This window comes from Leptopilina heterotoma, unplaced genomic scaffold (assembly GCF_015476425.1).
Source record: "Leptopilina heterotoma isolate Lh14 unplaced genomic scaffold, ASM1547642v1 Lhet_570, whole genome shotgun sequence".
NCBI classification, from domain to species: domain Eukaryota; kingdom Metazoa; phylum Arthropoda; class Insecta; order Hymenoptera; family Figitidae; genus Leptopilina; species Leptopilina heterotoma.
In genome coordinates, this window is record NW_025111128.1 from 73727 (window position 1) to 95183 (window position 21457).

The following is a 21457-nucleotide window of genomic DNA, read 5'->3' on the forward strand; positions in this document are numbered from 1 at the left end:
TGGAAAAACCCCTTTCGGGTAAAAAACCAATTTTATTTAAGTTCAAATATTGTTTCTTTTAAATATACACTTCACAATTCTGTTTTACAAATAATTGTTTTTATTGGTAAATATTAATTTAACAATTTAGATTCTTTGATTTAGTTATTCACAAATTGTAAGATTCGCCGATTTAACAATAATTCTTTTAAATATATGCACTACTAATTAGTGGTCTCTTCTCAAGTCTCGAAAATTGTCTGAGTCTTTGGGTCTCAGGCGCTCTCTTTATATACCCAACTAAAAAAGGGGAGGTTTACCCTCCCCTCTTTGTTTAACCAATCAGAGCGCTGATGACGTGGCACTTGACCAATAAGCGTTGAACATTCAAGGTCAAGTTATTGCGCATTTTCCAAATGACCGAAATAATGACACGTGTCAAGGTTAAATTATTACGCATTTAACAGATCTCAAGGTCAGATTATTACGCATCTTACAAATGACTCATTATTGTTATATATTTTACTGCGCAGTTTTTAACTGCGCAATAAAATAACCGTCATACGAAGACTTACAATATAATTTTGCAGTTTTTCTTATCAATAATAATAAGAAGTACAAATTCAGAATTTCATAATCATAATTTCGTTCTATTTAATCAAATATAAGTAAAATAGTTAATACATATTCCTTAATTAATTAAACATTAATAATAATAATAAATTTAACTTAATATTAATACAATTAATACTATATTTAATTACAGTTTTCTAAAATAATTACAATAGTTTTATAATATAACCTATAGTAATACAATGATTATACGATAAAATAGAGAGAGAAATAGAAAGAACAAATGTCAAATAAAAGGCCTTTTCAATTTTTGGATCAAATAATAATAATATTAATAATAATAATAACAATAATAATAATAATGTTTAATTGTAATATAAATACAACTTTAGATTTTTAAATTTTAATCCTCCAAGATGACAATCAAAATTCCTAGTTCATTTATATAGAATTTAAAATTCCCTATAAAACTTACTAGGCACTGATGCCAGATGCCACAACCATAAATTGGATAGTACTAAATTAATATACACAAGTATTTTATTAATCCAAAATAAATTTTACACTAAAGTTTAATATAACAAATTATAAATTTATTTACATTATTTTTTACTGAAATTTAACGAAAAATAATTTCCCATATACCGAATTGTAATTTGGCATTATTTTTAATTGTCTTATTTTACATTTTCTATAATTTGCTTTATATCAAACTTTTATTTATTTGAATTCTCCCGCGTTAGAAATCTCATCTCATCTAAATTAAAAATATAAGAATTCTTATTTAGTCTAAAATAAAACATTGCTTTTTAGGTTTGGAGAGAATTCGATTTATTGTGAATTACAAGTCATTAGATTTTGTCAAAAATAATATTACGTTACAAGGAAAACAGTGTCAACTATAATTAAGTTAATTCAAATTTCTTTAAAATTAAATTTGAAATCTTTATTTAATTCAGCATTTAAAAATTACTTTCATTATTACCTAACAAAAATTGAAATTATATCAATAAATATTACTCAATTAAGAAAATTCGCAATAATAAACATTTAAATATTCGAAAATAATATTTATTATTGATTCGTTTACAAAATTATTATTTTAAATATTTATTCTAAAGAAACTAATTTATTTAAAACTACACTTATATTTAATCTACTTTATAAAACCAGAAATTTATAAGATTTAAAAATTTTGTTTCATAAATAATAAAACTGACACGAATCACAGTAATTTAAAAGTATTGATTATTATAATTCATTATAAATATGACTTGTTTACATTCACATTAGGTTAAATGTCATTTCAGAAGCAACGAATTTCGTTCAATTTACTATTCGTTTCAAATGAAATTAGTGAAACTTGCAATTCTTTAGTTGTAAATTAGACTTAATAGTCGTTATGCTCTTTTTAATCTGGGAAAAAGACCTGCATGCCTACGCTACAAACTTGGTGGGGAGCAGGGTTCCACGGTTGCGCGGAACTCGAAGTTTTTTACGTATATTACGTAAAAAATGTAATATACGTAAGAAACCTGTAATAAATGTAAAAAAAGATGTCGGACACTTGAAGAAGCGCTAAAAGCATAATATTTGAAAATTACACGTGCTTCGTCAATGTCATGCAATAAATTCGTCAGATTATTAAATATAAATTATATACAATGAATCGACCAAACCAAAAAAGACAACCGATTCCCTGGGAAGAATTAGGGTTTGAACGTCAAAAAACAGAAAAAGTAAAGGCTATTTTGAAACGCTTGTTGTGCAAGAAAATTATTCAAACCTCTGCTTATAATCGCCTTGTTGCTCACAGGTATGTAAAGTTTATAATTAAATAAATAATGTTTTGAAAATATGAATTATTATTTTATAATTCATTACTCTTTAAATGTTTAAAAGCGCATGATGAAGATGATTTTGACAGGTTTATGACGGGACAGTATATTGTATAGGTTATGTTTACGAATTCTATTTGTACCATTTGTACATAAATTTAGAAAATTTAGATAAATGAGTAATAAGTAATAAATAAATAACTCAATCATAATTTGTATATTCAAAATACATTTATTTATATAACATCATATAATATCTCTTCATTCAAATTTACCTGTAGGTTCTAAACCTCTCTTCAGATGTATTAGAGAAGGTTTGTTTGCATCCTAGACAAAAAGCCACACTGTTCCCATTTTCCGTTTATCCTTTCGTAAAAACGAGGTGCGTAAGATCGACTAACTTCAAGTGTATAACTTTTTCTTGATTGGCTCTTTTTCAAAATCCTTTACTTTGAGTGGATATAATCGTGACATTACTTACTGATGTCAAAGCAGCTAACTTCAAGTGTAGAACTTTTTCCTCATTGGCTGATTTTATAATGAGTGTTCCTCATTGACTAAATTTTATAATGATGGTGACATCACACTTTTATATTTTCGTTTTTCTTTTTTAAAATTAAAAAAATAATTAATTAAAATTATTAACTAAAAGTTAACTAAAAGTAATTATACAAAGTGAATTTATCATTCGGCAGTTAAATATTAAGAAGAAAGAAGCTATCAATTATCCGAATCAAAGTTTTACTAAATAAATTAAATATCTTAAATAAATCTCTATAAGCTCTTAGATTTCATATGTATCGACAGCACAGCTGCCCGAATACAGAAACCTGCTTAATCTGAAAAATATTTTAGAAATTAATTAATAATTTCAAAATTATCAAAGAATCCAGAAAAAAAATAATTGATAGCTTCTTTCTTCTTAACTAAAAGTAGTTTAATATAATATTTTTTATGTATGGTTTGGTTTCCACATTGGCTGATTTTATATTGAGTGTTCCTCATTGGCTGAATTTTATAATGATGGTGACCTCACACTTTTATATTTTCGTTTTTCTTTTTTATTTTTTAAAATTAAAAAAATTATTAATTAAAATTATTAACTAAAATTTAAATAAAAGTAGTTTAATATAATAATTTTTTTTTATGGTTTGGTTTCCTCATTGGCTGATTTTATAATGAGTGTTCCTCATTAGCTGAATTTTATAGTGATGGTGACCTCACACTTTTATATTTTCGTTTTTCTTTTTTAAAATTAAAAAGTGTTGATTGTGAATTTTGTGGTTTTGTTTTTTGTACATTGAAAAAAGTTAAAGTACATTACATACGTTACGTACGCAAGTATTAAAATACATGTAAATACAAATTAAATTTGTTGTTAATATTATTTGTATATTAATTAGGAGGAGTTTGTAAATATAATGTGAATTATTTGATTTATTAATTTAAAGGATTTAATTAATTTAATTTAAGTTAAAGACATTAATTTAATTAAAGTTTAAATAAAATTGTTTATATTGTGGCCTTGGGTCCAAAAGATTTGAGAAAGTTGTTAAAAATCAGCAATTATTACTTTATTTCATCGAATGCATTTTCACTGTGAACACAGCTCATCAGGACTACAGAAAAAATATAAAAAAGTTGAGTAAATAGAAAATACGAAATCAATAGCAACATTGTGTGTGGAATAGACCTACCACATTGTTCAATGATACAAATTTATAAAACTTTTAAAAAAAAAAAAAAATTTAAATTCGAAAAGTTTTTTAAAGGCCAACATAACCTCAAAGTCGAGACCTGTCAAAAAATGGAATAAAATTTGTTCGGATTTACTGGATTCTTGTTTGAACAAGATCCATCGAGACTTCCTTCATTTTATAATAAATAAAAATCCAACAGAACATTCCAAATTGATAAATAAACATAAAAATAATAAACAAAATAAATAACACATGTGCTCATCATTACAAAGGACAGTGATACAATTTCAAAAAACATAAAATATACAATAGTAAAGTCTATGACACAACACAAACTGTAGAAGAAAAAATATATAAAGATTGATTCACAGTGACACACACAATGTTGCTATTGATTTCGTATTTTCTATTTACTCAACTTTTTTATATTTTTTCTGTAGTCCTGATGAGCTGTGTTCACAGTGAAAATGCATTCGATGAAATAAAGTAATAATTGCTGATTTTTAACAACTTTCTCAAATCTTTTGGACCCAAGGCCACAATATAAACAATTTTATTTGACAAAAATTAAGGTCCTGAAAACACTCTACGTTATTAAAGTTTAAAGGAATAAAGGACATTTGCCTGTTATTTTGATTTCTGAATGTAGAATATTGATTGATTTTTTTAAATTCTGATGTTTGTACATTACATAATTATATTATAGTGGTAGTAATTGTGATTTAATATTGATTTATATTTGTTTTCGTAATCTTAATTATTGATTTTTCAACATTTTGGTAGTTAGTTATTATTATTTGGAAAAAACTTTATAAATATTAAAGATAAGTACTAAAAATAACATGTGATTACGAGATACCAGATACTTGATAAACAGAGATTTAGTCAAGAGGTACTAGATTAACAGATACTAAACAGAAAAGCTTACAAAAAATACGCATATATTTATTGTTGATAAAATATATAAAAATTAAAGATAAGTACTATTGATAACATGTGATTACGAGATACCAGATACTTGGTAAACAGAGATTTCGCCAAGAGCTACTAGATTAACAGATACTAGAATAAAAGATAAAAAAATAAGAAATATAAACAGATACAAAACTGAAAAACTTACCGAAAATATACTTATATTTATTGTTGAGAAAGTATAAATAAATACATAACAAATTTAGATGAAAAGATAAATAGATACCTTTTTTACATTCTTCAGATAAGACGAAATTATATTAATAGATGAAGATACATTCTTTACATTCTTAATAATCTTTAATAATCTTTAATAAGAAAGGAAAAGATAAAAATTCCAGTTACTGGTAAATGTGACAATAGTAACATTATTTACATGTGTTCTGAATTAATTAATTGTATGAAAAACTATTTTTTAGAAGCTATATCTTTTCAATAAATTGAAAGAAATCATGTCGAACAAAGAAGAAACTGTTAATTTAAGTGTTACAGATTTTAATATTATACTTACTGAAGGAGGAATGTTAAATGATACTTATATTAATGAATTCGAAAAATTATTAAGAAGAGAATCAAAATCTTCCTTTAGCATGCATAGCACTTTGTATTTATATACGCTTGAATTTATTAGTCCGATTAAAAAAGGTAAAAAGCATATTCAAATACTTTTTAGTGGACCTATCAAGAAAGGTCATTGGATTTGCACTTATTATGATGAAATGAGACTTTATATTTATGATAGTCTTAATGAAGGAAGTTTAAATGAAGATCAAAGGAAATATTTAAGTAGATTATATCTTTTTAAACCTCCAGTAGTTTTCACAACTGTTGATCAACAACCAAACAATAGTCTTGCTTGTGGAATGTATGCAATAGCATTCGCAACATCAATATTTTGTAATATTATGCCCCATTCTGTTAATTACTATTATTATAACATGAGAAATCATTTAATGTTAATGTTCAAAAACAATCGTTTAAGTGAATTTCCGTCAGTAAGGTCGACTAATATTAGAACTATGACTGTTAAATATAATTGGGAGTGTCATCTTAGGAATCGAGCTAGAGAAAAAAGTTTCCAAAATAAAGAAAATAAAATTGTTGACAATAATTTATCATCGTTGAATTCAACCAGCAATGTGAATCATTGGATTCTAATGAATTCATTAGTGCAGAGCAAACTTTAAATACGAGGCCCCAAAGCACATCCACAGCTTTATCATCAGCAGAAGAAAATATTTCTACTTCTAAAGTTAAAACGTCAATTCGTGACAGAAATGTTGCTTACAAACGCACCTCTCGTCAAAATAAACATACTTCTATTCAAAAACAAAATCAGTCTGATATTATTTCAAAGACACATATAGAGACAGGTTATTGTAATGCAATGAACATTACACGTGATAATTCTTATGTAAAACTTTGTGAACATAAAGTTAACAGTGAATTATTTATAAAATCAAAAACTAATAGAAATGAGGGAGAAATTATTATAAACAGAAGTTTGCAAAGTATGCCTTCAACATCAGCGCAGAATAATAATAGTAGGGGAGACTGGGGTAAACCCGCTCACTTTTTTTCAGATCGGTAAAAATCTAGGAAATTATTCTCTAAATCCAAGTTAATTTATATCATTTGAAAGCTTCTGATTTCTACTAAAAAAATAAAAAAGAGTTTTTGATTTATCTTTTTTAGTTTTACTTAGAAAAACTTTTTAATACACATGTACCAAATTTCGAAATTACAATTTTCCAGGGTAAACCCGCTCACTTTATCTTTTCAAGACGGAACAGATTTATTTTTTAAATATTAAAATTCGTCTTATTCCCGTCTTAAGTGTGATTTATTATTGATAAACTATGAGTTCTATAAACAATTCTATAAACAACAAATTGGTTTAATAAATAATGAATATAGGTTTCATGAATTACAAATATGGATTTAAATAATGTTATATTTTATTAAGAGAAAATGAAATGTAGTTACAATTTTAGTTTTAACAAGTCATAAATAGTGTTATTGTTAAAATATAATACGTGAAATTATTTTACTCTAAATTTTAAATTAAAAACTAAGTGAGCGGGTTTACCCCGACTTCACGTGAGCGATTTTACCCCGAGTGTATTCCTCACATTTCAGAATAAATTTAATTAAATCTTTTTGAAATAAGATAAAACTATACATGTACTTTGAAAAAGGACATCCAATAGCAACAAAAAAAATTTGTCAAATAAATTAAGACTCAAAAATAATGATCTAAAAACTTAAAAATAAAAAAAAACGTTTTTTCTGATACCTCTAAAACATTTGATTGCCTCTGATTCTATGTTGAATTCATGAAACTAAACGAAAGTTCGTTAATATAAGTTGAATGTTAAGTATTATTCACAGTATCAATATCTCCATCTTAAGTTGAGTTCATCGCGTTAAATCGCTAGTGAGCGGGTTTACCCTGTGCGCGGGTTTACCCCAGTCTCCCCTACATCAGGAGAAGTAATACACAAAGGAAATTATAAAGACAAAGATAATGTAATTATTGAAAATGCAACAATTAATTCAAAAATCAACAGTTCAGAGGAAACTTTTAATAATAGACAATTACAATGCATGACTTCGATCATTAGATAATTGTATTTATTCAAGAAATGTTACAAAATATACTAATTTAAAAAATAAAAATCAAGTAAAAAAAAGAATAATAATACGTTCTTTAGAGGAAGAAGAACAACATCAAGTCATGAAACGTCAAAAAAAGCTGCTTTTCAAAGAAAGTTTCGACAAAAAAACAAGATAATAATAGAATTCTTAATCCTCAATCAATCCAAACAAAGGATAGTATTATTACAGTGGCTAAACCAAATATAAATTCAGCAAAATCCTCTACAACTGTTAATACATCTTTAGCAAAAGATAATGTAACTGTTACAGCAAACTTATCAAATACTAATATTTCTGGTCGTCAAAAAAATGCAGCTTATCAAAGAACTCATCGCCAAAAAACGTAATTCTGCACAGAATCAAAATTTCTCTGACAGTATTTCAGTCTCGCATATAGAAGAACATTTTGCTGGTGCGATAAGCATTTCATGTGAGCATTGTAATGCTAAACATTTCCAAGCAGAAAGAGTACCTATCTAATAAAAAGAATTCATTTCATGATTGTTGTAAACATGGCGAAGTCATTCTTGAAGATCTACCTGCTCCTCCACTCATATTACAAAATTTATTTGATGGCACCCACGAATTATCTGGGCATTTTCTTCATAATATATACGACCTTACAATAATTCATTTGGTTTTGCTTCTTTCAACGCTAACTTAGTTAATTTTAACAATAGACGACCAGGACCATATTGTTTCAAAATACATGGTCAGGTTTATTATCAAATGAATACATCTTTGTATGCAGAAAGAAACGAGACGCATGCTTATTCCCGAAATCTTTTTTGATCAAATAGTTATTTGATATAAAACTACTTAACTTAAAATTCACATAATATGCACATTATTTGACATAAATTTCATTGCACACAAAAACCATTTAACATAAATATCATTTGTCATAGAATTCATTAAACAAAAATATTATGTTACATAAAACTCAGATAACTTAATTCCCATTTGACATAAAAATTATGTAACATAAATTTCTATTAAAATAAAAATCATTTAACATAAATTTCTTTTAACATAAAACTCATTTAACGTAAATTTTATTTGTTATAAAATTCTTTTGACATAAATTTCATTTGGCATAAATGTCATTTAAGGGGGTATTCTGGTGTTTCGGTTTCAAAAAATCGATTTTTTTTTTGTTGCATATTTCGGAAGTACTATATTTGGAGAATTCACTGTCTAAATATTAGCCCGAAATACCAAGTATTATGGAAGTAACATCTCATAGTCGAGATCAGGTTAGGACCGCACAGTGGGGAGAATCGTGAAAACATACCAAAAACATCAAAACATTCTTCGATTTACATAATGCTTGGTAGTCTTATGTTTTCCGGGTTGCTGATTACGAATCCGATGTCAGATTTTAAAAATTCAAAATGGCGGATCCAATATGGCGGCCGAAATTTTTAAAAATCGATCCAATTTGCCTGAAACTTGCAACTCGGTGGTTTTTGAGGTCGTTGATTACGAATATGATATCACTTTTCAAAAATTCAAAATGGCTGATCCAATATGGCGGCCGACATTTTTAAGAATCGATCTAATTTGTTTAAAAATTGTTATTCGGGGGTTTTCGGGGTCACCGATTACGAATCCGATGTCAGATTTTCAAAATTTTCAAAATTAAAAATAGCGGATCCAATATGGCGGTCGATTTTTTTAAAATTCGATTCAATTTGCTTAAAAATTATTAGTCGCGGGCTTTTGGGGTCGCTGATTACGAATCCGATGAATTTTTAAATTTTTCGGTCGCCATATTGGAAACGACATTTTGAATTTTTGAAAACTGATATCCTATTTGTAATCAGCGACCCCGAAAACCTTCGAGTAACAATTTGCAAGCCATTTAAATGATTTTTATTTTTCGTCCGTCATATTGGATCTGCCACTTTGAATTTCGAAAATTTTGAAATTTTGACACCAGATTCATCATCAGATACCCCGAATACCCATGAGTAAAAATTTTCAGGCAAATTGAATCGATTTTTAAAAAAATCTTCCACCATATTGGATCCGCCATTTTGAATTTTTGAAAACTGATATCAAATTCGTAATTATCGACCCCGAAAATCCCCGAGTAACAATTTTTTAAGCCCGTCTGAATGATTTTTATTTTTCGTCCGCCATATTGGATCGGCCATATTCGAAAATACTGAATAAGTAATTCGGACTAAATATTTCAGTTTTACCTGAAAGTCAATTACTACCAATTCCGTTTTGATATTTCGCTAACTTTTTAATTTTTTTGAAATCCGTAATATTCTGAAGTAAGTACGTTTAAAATCAAATATCTATAGTACAGTTGATATAGCTGCGCGAAATAGTTGTTTGGCTCCGGCATTGAAAATCGAAGGTTCAAATCTTCGGACCGTCAAATTTTTTTCTACATAAAATTTTAAAACGGAATTCATAAGAATTAAAATATTTTAATTCTTTTCAATTTCTCGCTTCTTACTGGGTGACTGAACATCGTATGACAATGGATAGGAAGAAAACGAGAAGTAGCAGAATTCGTCCAAGTTTTGGTGATAAAAAAAGAAACTTTCGCGGTAATCGATACACAACGGGAAAAAAAATTGAATTTGTCAGTACATCATCTCGCAAATTGAAAGATAGTGGTGATTTTGATGTAACGTACGATGACACTTTTAATTATAGTTTGTTGAGCTTCAGTTTAGTTTTTACAGCGTTGCAATCTTTAGTGAAGTGTAAATTGTGTGATGGTGACGTACAATTTCTTAAAAAATCTCCGCAGGGATTGGGATTTAAAGTAGTCGTGAAATGTTCTTGCCAGGAATCTACAATAAACTCTTGCCCAATGATAAAAAATGCATATGAAGTCAACAGGCGATTTTGTTTTGCTATGCGGCTACTTGGTGTCGGTTTGGCTGGCATAAACATGTTTTGCTCAATAATGGAACTGGGTTCTGGAGTCAGTATAAGTTGCTTTTACTCATTGCTTGAAAAGATACATACTGCCGTAAAAGCCGTATCTGAGATGGTTTTAAAAAAAGCAGTGAATGAAGAAAAACAGAAGAACATTGAAAAGGGTTATCCAGAGGACGAGCTCACTGTGTCTGGCGATGGTTCATGGGCAAAGCGTGGATTCACATCACTTTTAGGAATTGTCTCGCTAATCGGAAAATATTCGAATAAAATTGTGGATGTGATAGTACTATCAAAAGTATGCAAAGCTTGTGAAAAGTGGTCAGGAAGAGAAGATACTGATGAATACTTGGAATGGTATGAGGATCATAAGGATAATTGTTCAGCAAACCACGAAGGAAGTTCGGGAAAAATGGAAGTGGACGGAATAATCGAAATGTTTAAAAGATCTGTGCAACTTTTTGGTGTGAAATATAAGCAATTCATTGGCGATGGTGATTCAAAAACATTTACAAATCTATTGCAAGCTGATCCTTATGACGGCAAACCTGTAGTTGAAAAAAAAGAATGTGTATTACACGTTAAAAAACGTATATACAGACGTGTTAAAGACGGCAAAAAATCACTAACGCAGTATTTGAAAGCAAAGAAACAACTCGAAGAAGCCGAAAATAAGAAATCTAAAGGACAAGAACTCGAACGTGCACCGAAAAGGCGTAAAACAAAAAGAAATTCATCGGCTAATAGCGGTGCTGTAAAAATTAAAACTCTCTCCTTGACTAATAAAGTAATGATAAAGCTCAGCACATATTATGGACTAGCAATTTTAAGAAACTCGGAATCTCTTGAAGAAATGAAGAAAGCTGTATGGGCAACGTACTACCACCTAACCTCCACAGACAAAAAACCGCAACACTTTTACTGTCCAGAGGGATTGACTTCGTGGTGCGAATATCAGAAACTCAAAGCTCAGAATCAACAAGATACTTTTTCACATCCACCCGCATTTGATGAAGATATAGCGAAAATTTTAAAGCCAATTTACGAAGAATTATCGTCGAATGATCTGTTGGAAAGATGCTTAGGAAAAAATACACAGAATAACAACGAAAGCTTTAACAGCTGCGTTTGGAATATGGCTCCGAAGCATATTTTCGTTGGAAAAAAAACATTAGAAATCGCAACACTAACAGCAGCATGCACATTCAATGAGGGATTTATGCCTATCTTAAAAATTATGGAGGTTATGGGTGTCCAAATCGGCACGAATGGTATGAATTACGCTAAAAAGTACAACGAGTTAAGAATTAGGAGGGCAGAAAAAAAAGCATCCGAAACATCGAAACAGGCCAGGTCTTCGCGAAGAGCGGATAGAGTCGCTGAAAATGATGCCTATGAAGAAACTGAAGGCCTGCTTTACGCACCAGGGATTGCCGATTAATGTAAGTATAAATTAAAAAAAAAACTACAACCAAAATTTCTATTTTAAATTTCAAAACTGAAATTTTCGTCCGCCATTTTGAATTTTTTAAAACTAACACCGGATTCGTAATCAGCGATCTCCAAAACCCCCGAGTAACGAGTTTCATGTAAATCCGATGAATTTCTCAAAAGTGTCCGCCATATTGGATCCGCCATTTTAAATATTTCAAAACTAACATTTAATTCGTAACCAGCGACCCCGAATACCCCCGAGTAACGAGTTTTAGGTGAATCTAATAATTTTTAAATTTTTTCGTCCGCCATATTTGATCCGCCATTTTAAATTTTTAAAAACTAACACCGGATTCGTAACCAGCGACCTCGAAAACCCCCGAGTAACAAGCTTTAGGTGAATCTAATGATTTTTAAATTTTTTCGTCCGCCATATTGGATCCGCCATTTGAATTTTTAAAAAATAACACCAGATTCGTAACCAGCGACCCCGAATACCCCCGAGTAACGAGTTTTAGGTGAATCTAATAATTTTTAAATTTTTTCGTCCGCCATATTTGATCCGCCATTTTAAATTTTTAAAAACTAACACCGGATTCGTAACCAGCGACCTCGAAAACCCCCGAGTAACGAGTTTCAAGCGAATTTAACCATTTTTGAAAATGGTTTATAGTTGATTAATCAACTATAAATTAATTAATTAATTACTATTGTTTAACTTTAAACGCGTTTTTTTCGAAATGACATTTTTTATAGCTGCGGTGGTAATTAAAAAAAATCTATCCGTCCGATTGCTCTAATTTTTTTACAGCTTATTCTACACAACCATGGCTATGGCCCGTACTAGAATCACGTACTTTTAATAACAACTTTGTTTTATTTTTAACTTTTTGTCAATAAAAAACAGAATATTTTCGAACCTTTTTGTTTATAAGTCCGCCATTTTGTTATTTTTTAACAAAAATGTTTCATTCTAGTACGGGCCATAGCCACCGGCATATAGAACAATAATCAATTTGATTTTTTTGTTTCAGATGACGTCATCGGATGTCATCATCACCGCAGGCCACGTATATAAATATTTTATTGTTAAATTAATTGTTTAATAATTAATAAAAAATTTAATAAAAGTATTAAAAAAAAATTTTTTTCAACAGTTGTTAACATAAATGAAAAGTTAGAAAAGTATTTAATCGGATTATATTTTATGTTGTATTAAAAAAAAATTTTGAAATAACCTTCCAAAACAGGGCCGAACACCAGAATACCCCCTTAACGTAATTCTCAATTGACATAAATATCATTAGACATAAAATTAGCTTGACATAAATTTCATTTGACGTGAATATCATTTAACATAATTATTATTTAACGTAAAATTAAATTTATATAAATTTCATTTAGCATAAATACCATTTAACATAATTCTCATTTGACATAAAATTTACTTGACATAAATTTCATTTGGTGTAAATCCCATTTAACATAATTTTCATTTGACATAAAGTTCATGTGATATAAAAGACATTTAACACAATTCTCATTTGTCATAAAAATCATTTCACACAAATTACATTCTACATAAAAATCATTTCACACAAATTACATTTTACATAAAAATATCGGCGCCAATTTTAAAAGTAACCAATTAGATATTATCAACAACATTGTGATTCGCCAATTTTGAAATTCGCGCCTATATTTCTAGGTCAAATGATCTTTATGTAAAATGAAATCTATGACATCTGAATTTTATGTCAAATGAGAATTATGTGTAATGACTCATCCGTCAAATGAAATTGATATCAAGTGAACTTTATGTCAAATGAAAATTATGTTAAGTATATTTTATGTCAAATGAGAATTATGTTAAATGGAATTTATGCTAAATGAAATTTATATAAATTTAATTTTACGTTAAATAATAATTATGTTAAATGATATTTATGCCAAATGAAATTGATGTCAAATGAATTTTATAACAAATAAAATTTACGTTAAATGAGTTTTATGTCAAAAGAAATTTATGTTAAATGATTTTTATGACAATAAAAATTTATGTTACATAAAACTCAGATAACTTAATTCCCATTTGACATAAAAATTATGTAACATAAATTTTTCTTAAATAAATTTAAGAATTAATAATTAATTAATTTAATTAATTTAATTTAATTTATTTTTTTATTTTATAAATTTTTTATTAACATAATATTTCTGTTTAATGAATTCTATGACAAATGATATTTATGTTAAATGGTTTTTGTGTACAATGAAATTTATGTCAAATAATGTGCATATTATGTGAATTTTAAGTTAAGTAGTTTTATATCAAATAACTATTTGGTTAAAAAAGATTTAGGGAATAAGCATGCGTCTCAAAGAAACGATACTCCTTCATTTGGACAGTTCTTTATTGTTGATCAAAACGAAGCTTCCGAAATTCGTTGTAAGAATAATGTTCAATTAAACCGAGATATTGTTGATGGAATCGATACAGCCCTTCGGGATTGTAACCTATTTGCACAGTCCTACCGTATGATGCATAAAGAAATTAAAAAAACGATGACTGAAAATAATGCAGAAATTGAGCCTGAGATGCAATTATTATTTTCATTAAAGCCTAGGATGGATAGTAGACGTTATAATTTACAAAGTGTAAATGAAGTTGCAGCAATTTTTACTACAACTGCTGATGGTGATCTTGATTATCATTCTCATAAACATTTCTTTTTCAATTTTTCTTTAAAACATTTATTATATTTGCGCCATTATTCTCATTGTAAGTACTCTTGTTTAAAAAAATTAAAATATTAAAAAAAGGAATGCGCAAGAGAAAAAACGCGCGCGCTGGAGCGCGCGATCGTTCTCATGATATAAATGATAGTTCATTCCAAAAGTTTTGACGCGGCCTTGCACCTCTAAACATTTTTTAAATGCAATTTGGTGGGACACAGAATAAAGAAATAGTCAACGGCAATCATGTAAACAATTCAGCCATTTTGAAAAAGTAAATTACGTATAAAACTGAGCACGTAAATTACGGACGTAATATACTGTAAAAAACTATGTAATTTACGTCAGGTAAATTACGTACGCAACCCTGGTAGGGAGTTGTTCCAAATGACTTCCAGATTCCAAATTTTCAAACTAATAAATCGTACCTGAACCTCTTTTCGAATTATCTCTTTTACAGATATTCGGAAACTTAAAAATGTATTATCTTAATGTGGAAGCTTTGATTCAGAAGACTGCTGTTTTTTTGTTATTTGAAAATTTTTTAGACAAAGATTTTATAGATAATTATGTTAATGATTTTGAGAAAAGTGTGGGTAGGGGAGAGTGGGGCAAGACGGGGTACTTTAGGTTTAAAGCGCCCGTGTGGAAAAAGGCCGAGTTAGCCATGACAATTAGGTTTCTGGTCAGGGGCTAGCTTGTAGTGGGGCTTCCCGGACATGGCACGTCTAGCGCCCAGATTCAATTTCTACACGGGCGCAAAAAAACGAAAATTATCGAATATATATTTTATTATTTTCTTTAATAACCATCTTTGGGAATCAGTCGTTAGTAATAAAGGCGTACAAAGGCCATCTGTTTCTTAAAAAATCATAAAATTTATAATATGGAAAAAATTGCAAATCTCCCCATCTTGCCCCACCGGCGCGGTACTAAAAAAGCAACCTATTTCTGTCGACAAATTTTACAAGTAAAGGTTGCATTTTCATCTTCGTCATCGACACCAGCACAACTGCACAAAGCCCATTGACCGCAGACAGAACAAGCAGCCCAGTCTTCATTTGAGTCTAAATAATAACCATTACAATTTATAGAGACAAGGTGTATTTTCCACTTTACCATCACTAATTATTGATTTAACCTGGCAAGCTTTAGTTTTTGTAAATACAACTGTTTTAAAAAATGATTGGATTGGTTTAAAATTTGTTACTCAGGGGTTTCGGGGTCGCTGATTGCGAATATGATGTCAAAATAAAAAAATCTGTGGACAGATTCCTAATCAGCGACCCCGAAACCCCTCGAGTAACGAGTTTCAGGCAAATTGAATCGATTTTTAAAAGTCGATCGCCATATTGTGAATTTTTGAATTTTGAATCTGTAAAGTTTAAAGAGTATTTTAAGACTAAAAAGAAAATAATCGCCGGAGCCCTTTTTGAGAAAATTTACTTTAAATATATTTTTTAATTTTATATTTTTAAATTGTTTAAAAAATCGACTTTTATTCCATAGAAACAGTGTGTTTATACATATTGCTAAGGTCAATCTGTAGAGAAAAAGTCTTGAAAATTTAATGTTAGTTTTTGATTAATTAATTTTGTGTTCTTACGGTCTTTCAAGTAATTTTAAGATGCCGAAAATTGGTTAGTAGGTAACTTGATATGGTCAAAGAAGTTTTCGTCAAAATTAGTGAAATGTATTTTTAACATATGTATTTCACGCTCCGAAGAAAGGTACCTAAGAAGCAAAAAATTTGAGGTTATGTTTTCCAATTTTTTGAGTAAAAATACGGAAAGAAAATCAATTATTAATTAATAATTATTGATCTTCAAATCTTCATTAAATAAAAAATATTAAATAAAAATTTGTTTCAAATTCAAATAATTAGAAATAAACTTTTCATCAAGATAAATCTAACTCGAACCTAACCTATAATTCGTTTGCCTCTTAGGTACCTTTCTTGGGAGCGAGTCACATATTTTTTTGGTTTTTTAAACATAAATAGCAAACCTTGGTCCGACTTTCTCCATGTGAGAAATTTTAAATTTAAATTAAAAAAATTAAATTAAAATTTTAAATAATAATAATACTAATAATAATAATTTTTTTTTAAATTTTTATATTCATTTTAATTTTAAAATTTAATTACATTTAAATTTTCGACATCTTAAAATTACTTGAAAGACCGTAAGAACACAGAATTAATTAATCAAAAACTAACATTAAATTTTCAAGACTTTCTCTCTACAGACTGACCTTAGCAATATGTGTGAACACGCTGCTTCCCTGGAATTATATTTGAATTTTTAAACAATTTAACAATATAAAATAAAAAAATATATTTAAAGTTAATTTTCTCAAAAAGGGCTCCGGCGATTATTTTCTTTTTGGTCTTAAAATGCTCTTGAAACTTCACAGATTTCAAAATCTACAAGAAAATTTCAAGTGCAGGGACTTTTTATAAAAACTCATTTCAGGCGCACCGTGCAACTGTTGAAAAATCAATTCTGACAGTTAATTTAGTTTCTTGTTGGCAATATTGCTATATTTTCGTAAAGTATAGGGTTCTAGCTTTAATTTAACTCATATGACAAGTCTCTAGCACGTCGGATTTACCCAGTAGAAATTTTCAAAAACTACTAAAAAATTATTTTGGGTATTTTACCCCCAATTTTTTTAAAATCCTGACGTAATGGGAGGTTTTAGTTAAATGTTAATTCGGATTTAGCGCACCAAAAGCTACAGTAAATGACTTCTCGATCTTAGACCACGGAAATTTTTTTTGCAGGCTTCTGAAATTATATATATATATATTCATATATATAGCACTTTAACATGTGACAGACGTGTCCAAATTTAAAAAATCAAAAAGTTTCTTGAAGAACAGACAATTCGGAACCATAACACAGGCACACAAAAAAATAAAAAAGTCAAAACCCAGAGGTTACACCCCCCTATCCCCATGTTTTTGGGGTCGCTGAAACCGAATATGACCATGAAAAATTTTTTTCATCGGCCATTTTCCCGCTACCAACCCCTTATACCTGCTCCCGGGGGTTGGAATTTCAGTTTTAAAAAAAGTGGAGTAGGGTGTCTATTCATACGTTTTTTGGGTCGCTAAAACCAAAAAAGACTACCAAAAACAAATTCTTCCCTTCCTTAACCCCCTACAACCCCCTTAACACCCGAAAGGTTGGAGGTCGAAATTCGAATTTTCACGAAAAGTAGATTACGGTGTCTAACCCTACGTTTTTTGGGTCGATGAAACCAATAAAAACTACCAAAATCAAATCCTTTCCATCCCGACCCCCTACAACCCCCTGCAATAATTTTTTTCAAATAAAACGAAACGATTTTTGGGAAATTGAAAATTAAATATTAATTATCAAAAATTATTACAGGGGGTTGTAGGGGGTTGAGGGTGGAAAGGATTTGATTTTGGTAGTCTTTTTTGGTGTCAGCGACCCAAAAAACGTAGGTTTAGACACAGTAATCGACTTTTCGTGAAAATTCGAATTTCGACCCCCCACCTTTCGGGTGTTAAGGGGGTTGTAGGGGGTTAAGGGAGGGAAGAATTTGTTTTTGGTAGTCTTTTTTGGTTTTAGCGACCCAAAAAACATATGAATAGACACCCTACTCCACTTTTTTTTAAACTGAAATTCCAACCCCCGGGAGCAGGTATAAGGGGTTGGTAGCGGGAAAATGGCCGATGAAAAAAATTTTTCATGGTCATATTCGGTTTCAGCGACCCCAAAAACATGGGTATAGGGGGGTGTAACCTCTGGGTTTTTACTTTTTTATTTTTTTGTGTGCCTGTGTAATTATCTATAAAATCTTTGTCTAAAAAATTTTTAGTAACGAAAAATCAGCAGTCTTCTGAATCAAAGCTTCCACATTAAGATAATAAATTTTTCAAGTTTCCGACTTTCTGTATAAGAGATAATTTGAAAAGAGGATCAGGTACGATTTATCGGTTTGAAAATTTGGAATCTGGAAGTCATTTGGAACAACTCCCCACCAAGTTTGTAGCGTTACATTTTAGAATAACCTGCCCACCTCTGAGGAGACCTGTGAGGTCTCACAGTTCCCATATTTATAATTAATAATTGAACAATTTATGATTTAATTCAACTTAAATAATGGATAAATCGACTGTAGAAAAGTTAATTTATTAATTATAAGAGCTTTTTCTAACATTTTTAGTTTTTTTGATGAACTTTTTTCTACTATTTAAAGTCTAACCACCTATACATTTATGTTTATCGAATCTGTCAGGAATTTCAAGTAATTATTAATTATTTAGAGATTTATTTATTGCAATATTTGCTAAAATCTATTCTCTAAACATCCATTTTACATATTTAACACTTCCTTTTGCTATCAAACACCTTCTAAATAGTTTATTTCCACTTTTACCGTATGTCTACTATATGTCTACCATTTGTCCACTTTAAAAGTGGACATATAGTAAATCCAAATCTGGCAGGGAGAACTGGATCGATTATTTTCTCAGTGGTCCTATGTACATAATAAGCTACGAAATCGATTAACCCCTGAGAAATCAACAATCTTAATCTATATATATTATACATTGAAATTATGTGTTTGAAATGTTAGCGACGAGTACTGACTAAGCACTTATTGTAAAATAGTAAATAAATACAGGTTACGTAGAATAAATTCCATGTATAAAATATATTTATTTGTATATCTGAAATAAACATTTCTTTTAAATAAACTTTTTAACATGAGCTTTACAAACACTTTACAAATACTTTTATGCTTTAATTGGAATATTTCTTAATTTTAAGAGATTATTTGATAAAATTATAAAATACATTATATATTTTTTACTTAACCCGGTAGTACACACTCTCAAATTGTAAAACAAATTAATGCGTTTTTCCATTATTTCATCGGATAATAATTCTTGGCTAAAAAAGTAACTTTTTAGGTGAATAATGGAAGCTGGAATTTGAAGTATTTTTTAGCGATTACGGGTAATTCGGAACTTTTTTCTTCTGCTAATGACCAAAAAACAAGAGGCATTATCAAATTCTTTTGAAATAGTTTAGCAAAAATGCCGTTTTTCCTTCTAATTGACACAAATTGATCCAATGCATTATTGTCCAAGTTATCTATCATAAAATCATTCACAGTTTTGAGATACTCTGAATTCAACAGACGTTCTTGATAAGCTGGGTGTAGGAGATTCGCTGCTAACGAGACTGGTTGAATTATATAACTCAGGTGATCATCAATCGCTAATCTAAGATTTATATTGTCAGTGTCCGCTTTAATTTTTAACAACTCTTGAATACAATCAGCGATGAAAAAATCGGATTTCTTACATTTTTCAGCTAATGTATTTAGCAACTCATATTCTTTAAAATAATGCTCCACTTCGCTCTTAAAAACATCATTAAATAACAATGTTGTAATATCTTGATTAAAAGCAATTTTTCCCTCTCCTAACAATTGTCGAAATTTTTGTAAATTGGCCATAAAAAATGAACAGAAGAAATATTCTGTCGCCCAAGAGATTGAATCACTTAAAGGGATTTCATTGACATTGACTTTTAATATATTGTGTAAATTTTGATTATTTTTGTATTCGTTTACCAATAAAGTAGTCATTTGATATATTTCCTTATTTCTCAAAGACTCAGCCACAGAATTGACGATTTCTACATTGCACTTCAAGAACCAAACGGACGAATTAATATTCAGATGCAACTTATCTTTAGAAAGTACTGCAAAGATTTCGGAAGAAAACTTTGATGTTGCTAAATCTAAAGCTGGAATGGTACTTTCATTCAAATCATTATCTCTTAACACATTAAATGACTTTAAGAAGGTTATTTCACCTTTCAAATCGCTGATAAAAGCTAGCATACTTTTTTATTTCGATGGTCTACAACCTTAACAAATAGTATGCCAGGAGAGTTCTTAAAATTTCCTTTACAAAATTCAAATTTTTAAATAGTACTTTCGAAGAGGGTTGCAGAAATCTCTGTAGATTTTGGAGAAAAGTAGCCCGGTCTCAAAAGTTTTACAAAAGTCTTAAAAAATGTTGAGTTCGCAATCTCCAAATATAAATTGCAGCCAAAAAACAAATTAGCGCAAGCTTCATCAAGAATTTTTTTATTCTTTATGGAAATGGAATCAAAGAAACTTTTAATTTTTCTTTGGCGTGGTACTAGTGGTTGACGAACAGGAACTGTAGAAGCTACTGCATGAGCGAGAGGATCATCTTCATTCAATTCAATGACATAAACATCAGACGCAGTGGGATTTTTGGAATAGTCAATCTAAAAATAAAATATCAATAAAAATAATCTGATTCTTATACTAATTACAATAAAAATGAATCATATTTTTTAAATAATATGTTGCAGGATATATTTACAACTACCCAAAAATAATGCAAAATTTTAAAAATTTCCCAGACCTTTAAAGTTTTCAGAGACTTTAATATATAAACACATGTCGTATTTTATAAAAAAAATTTCAATTTTTATTCTTTACTTTTTAAGTAAAGAATAAAAATTGAAAATTTTTTTACTACATCACTTTATGTAATAAGAATATAAAGGTAAAAATACTTACTGTGTTATTATTTTCTAAACTTAATTCGGAAACTGACATGCCCTACTAAAAATAAAA

General features: G+C 29.1%; 2 protein-coding genes across 3 annotated transcripts in view; one reads left to right on the forward strand and one right to left on the reverse strand.

Moving 5' to 3' along the window:
• Positions 1–21457, reverse strand: part of LOC122508802 (putative metabolite transport protein HI_1104) — a 455038-nt gene that overhangs the window by 52907 nt on the left and 380674 nt on the right. The window lies entirely within an intron of this gene.
• Positions 9848–13148, forward strand: LOC122508801. Its single transcript, XM_043622356.1, has 2 exons — positions 9848–12066; positions 13093–13148. Exon 1 carries the CDS (start codon positions 10212–10214, stop codon positions 12063–12065), a length of 1854 nt encoding a protein of 617 aa, XP_043478291.1. The 5' UTR covers positions 9848–10211; the 3' UTR covers position 12066; positions 13093–13148.

Bases quoted from the DNA above. Each gene is read 5' to 3' on its own strand.
- LOC122508801 (XM_043622356.1), top strand. From the start codon at position 10,212: ATGACAATGGATAGGAAGAAAACGAGAAGTAGCAGAATTCGTCCAAGT.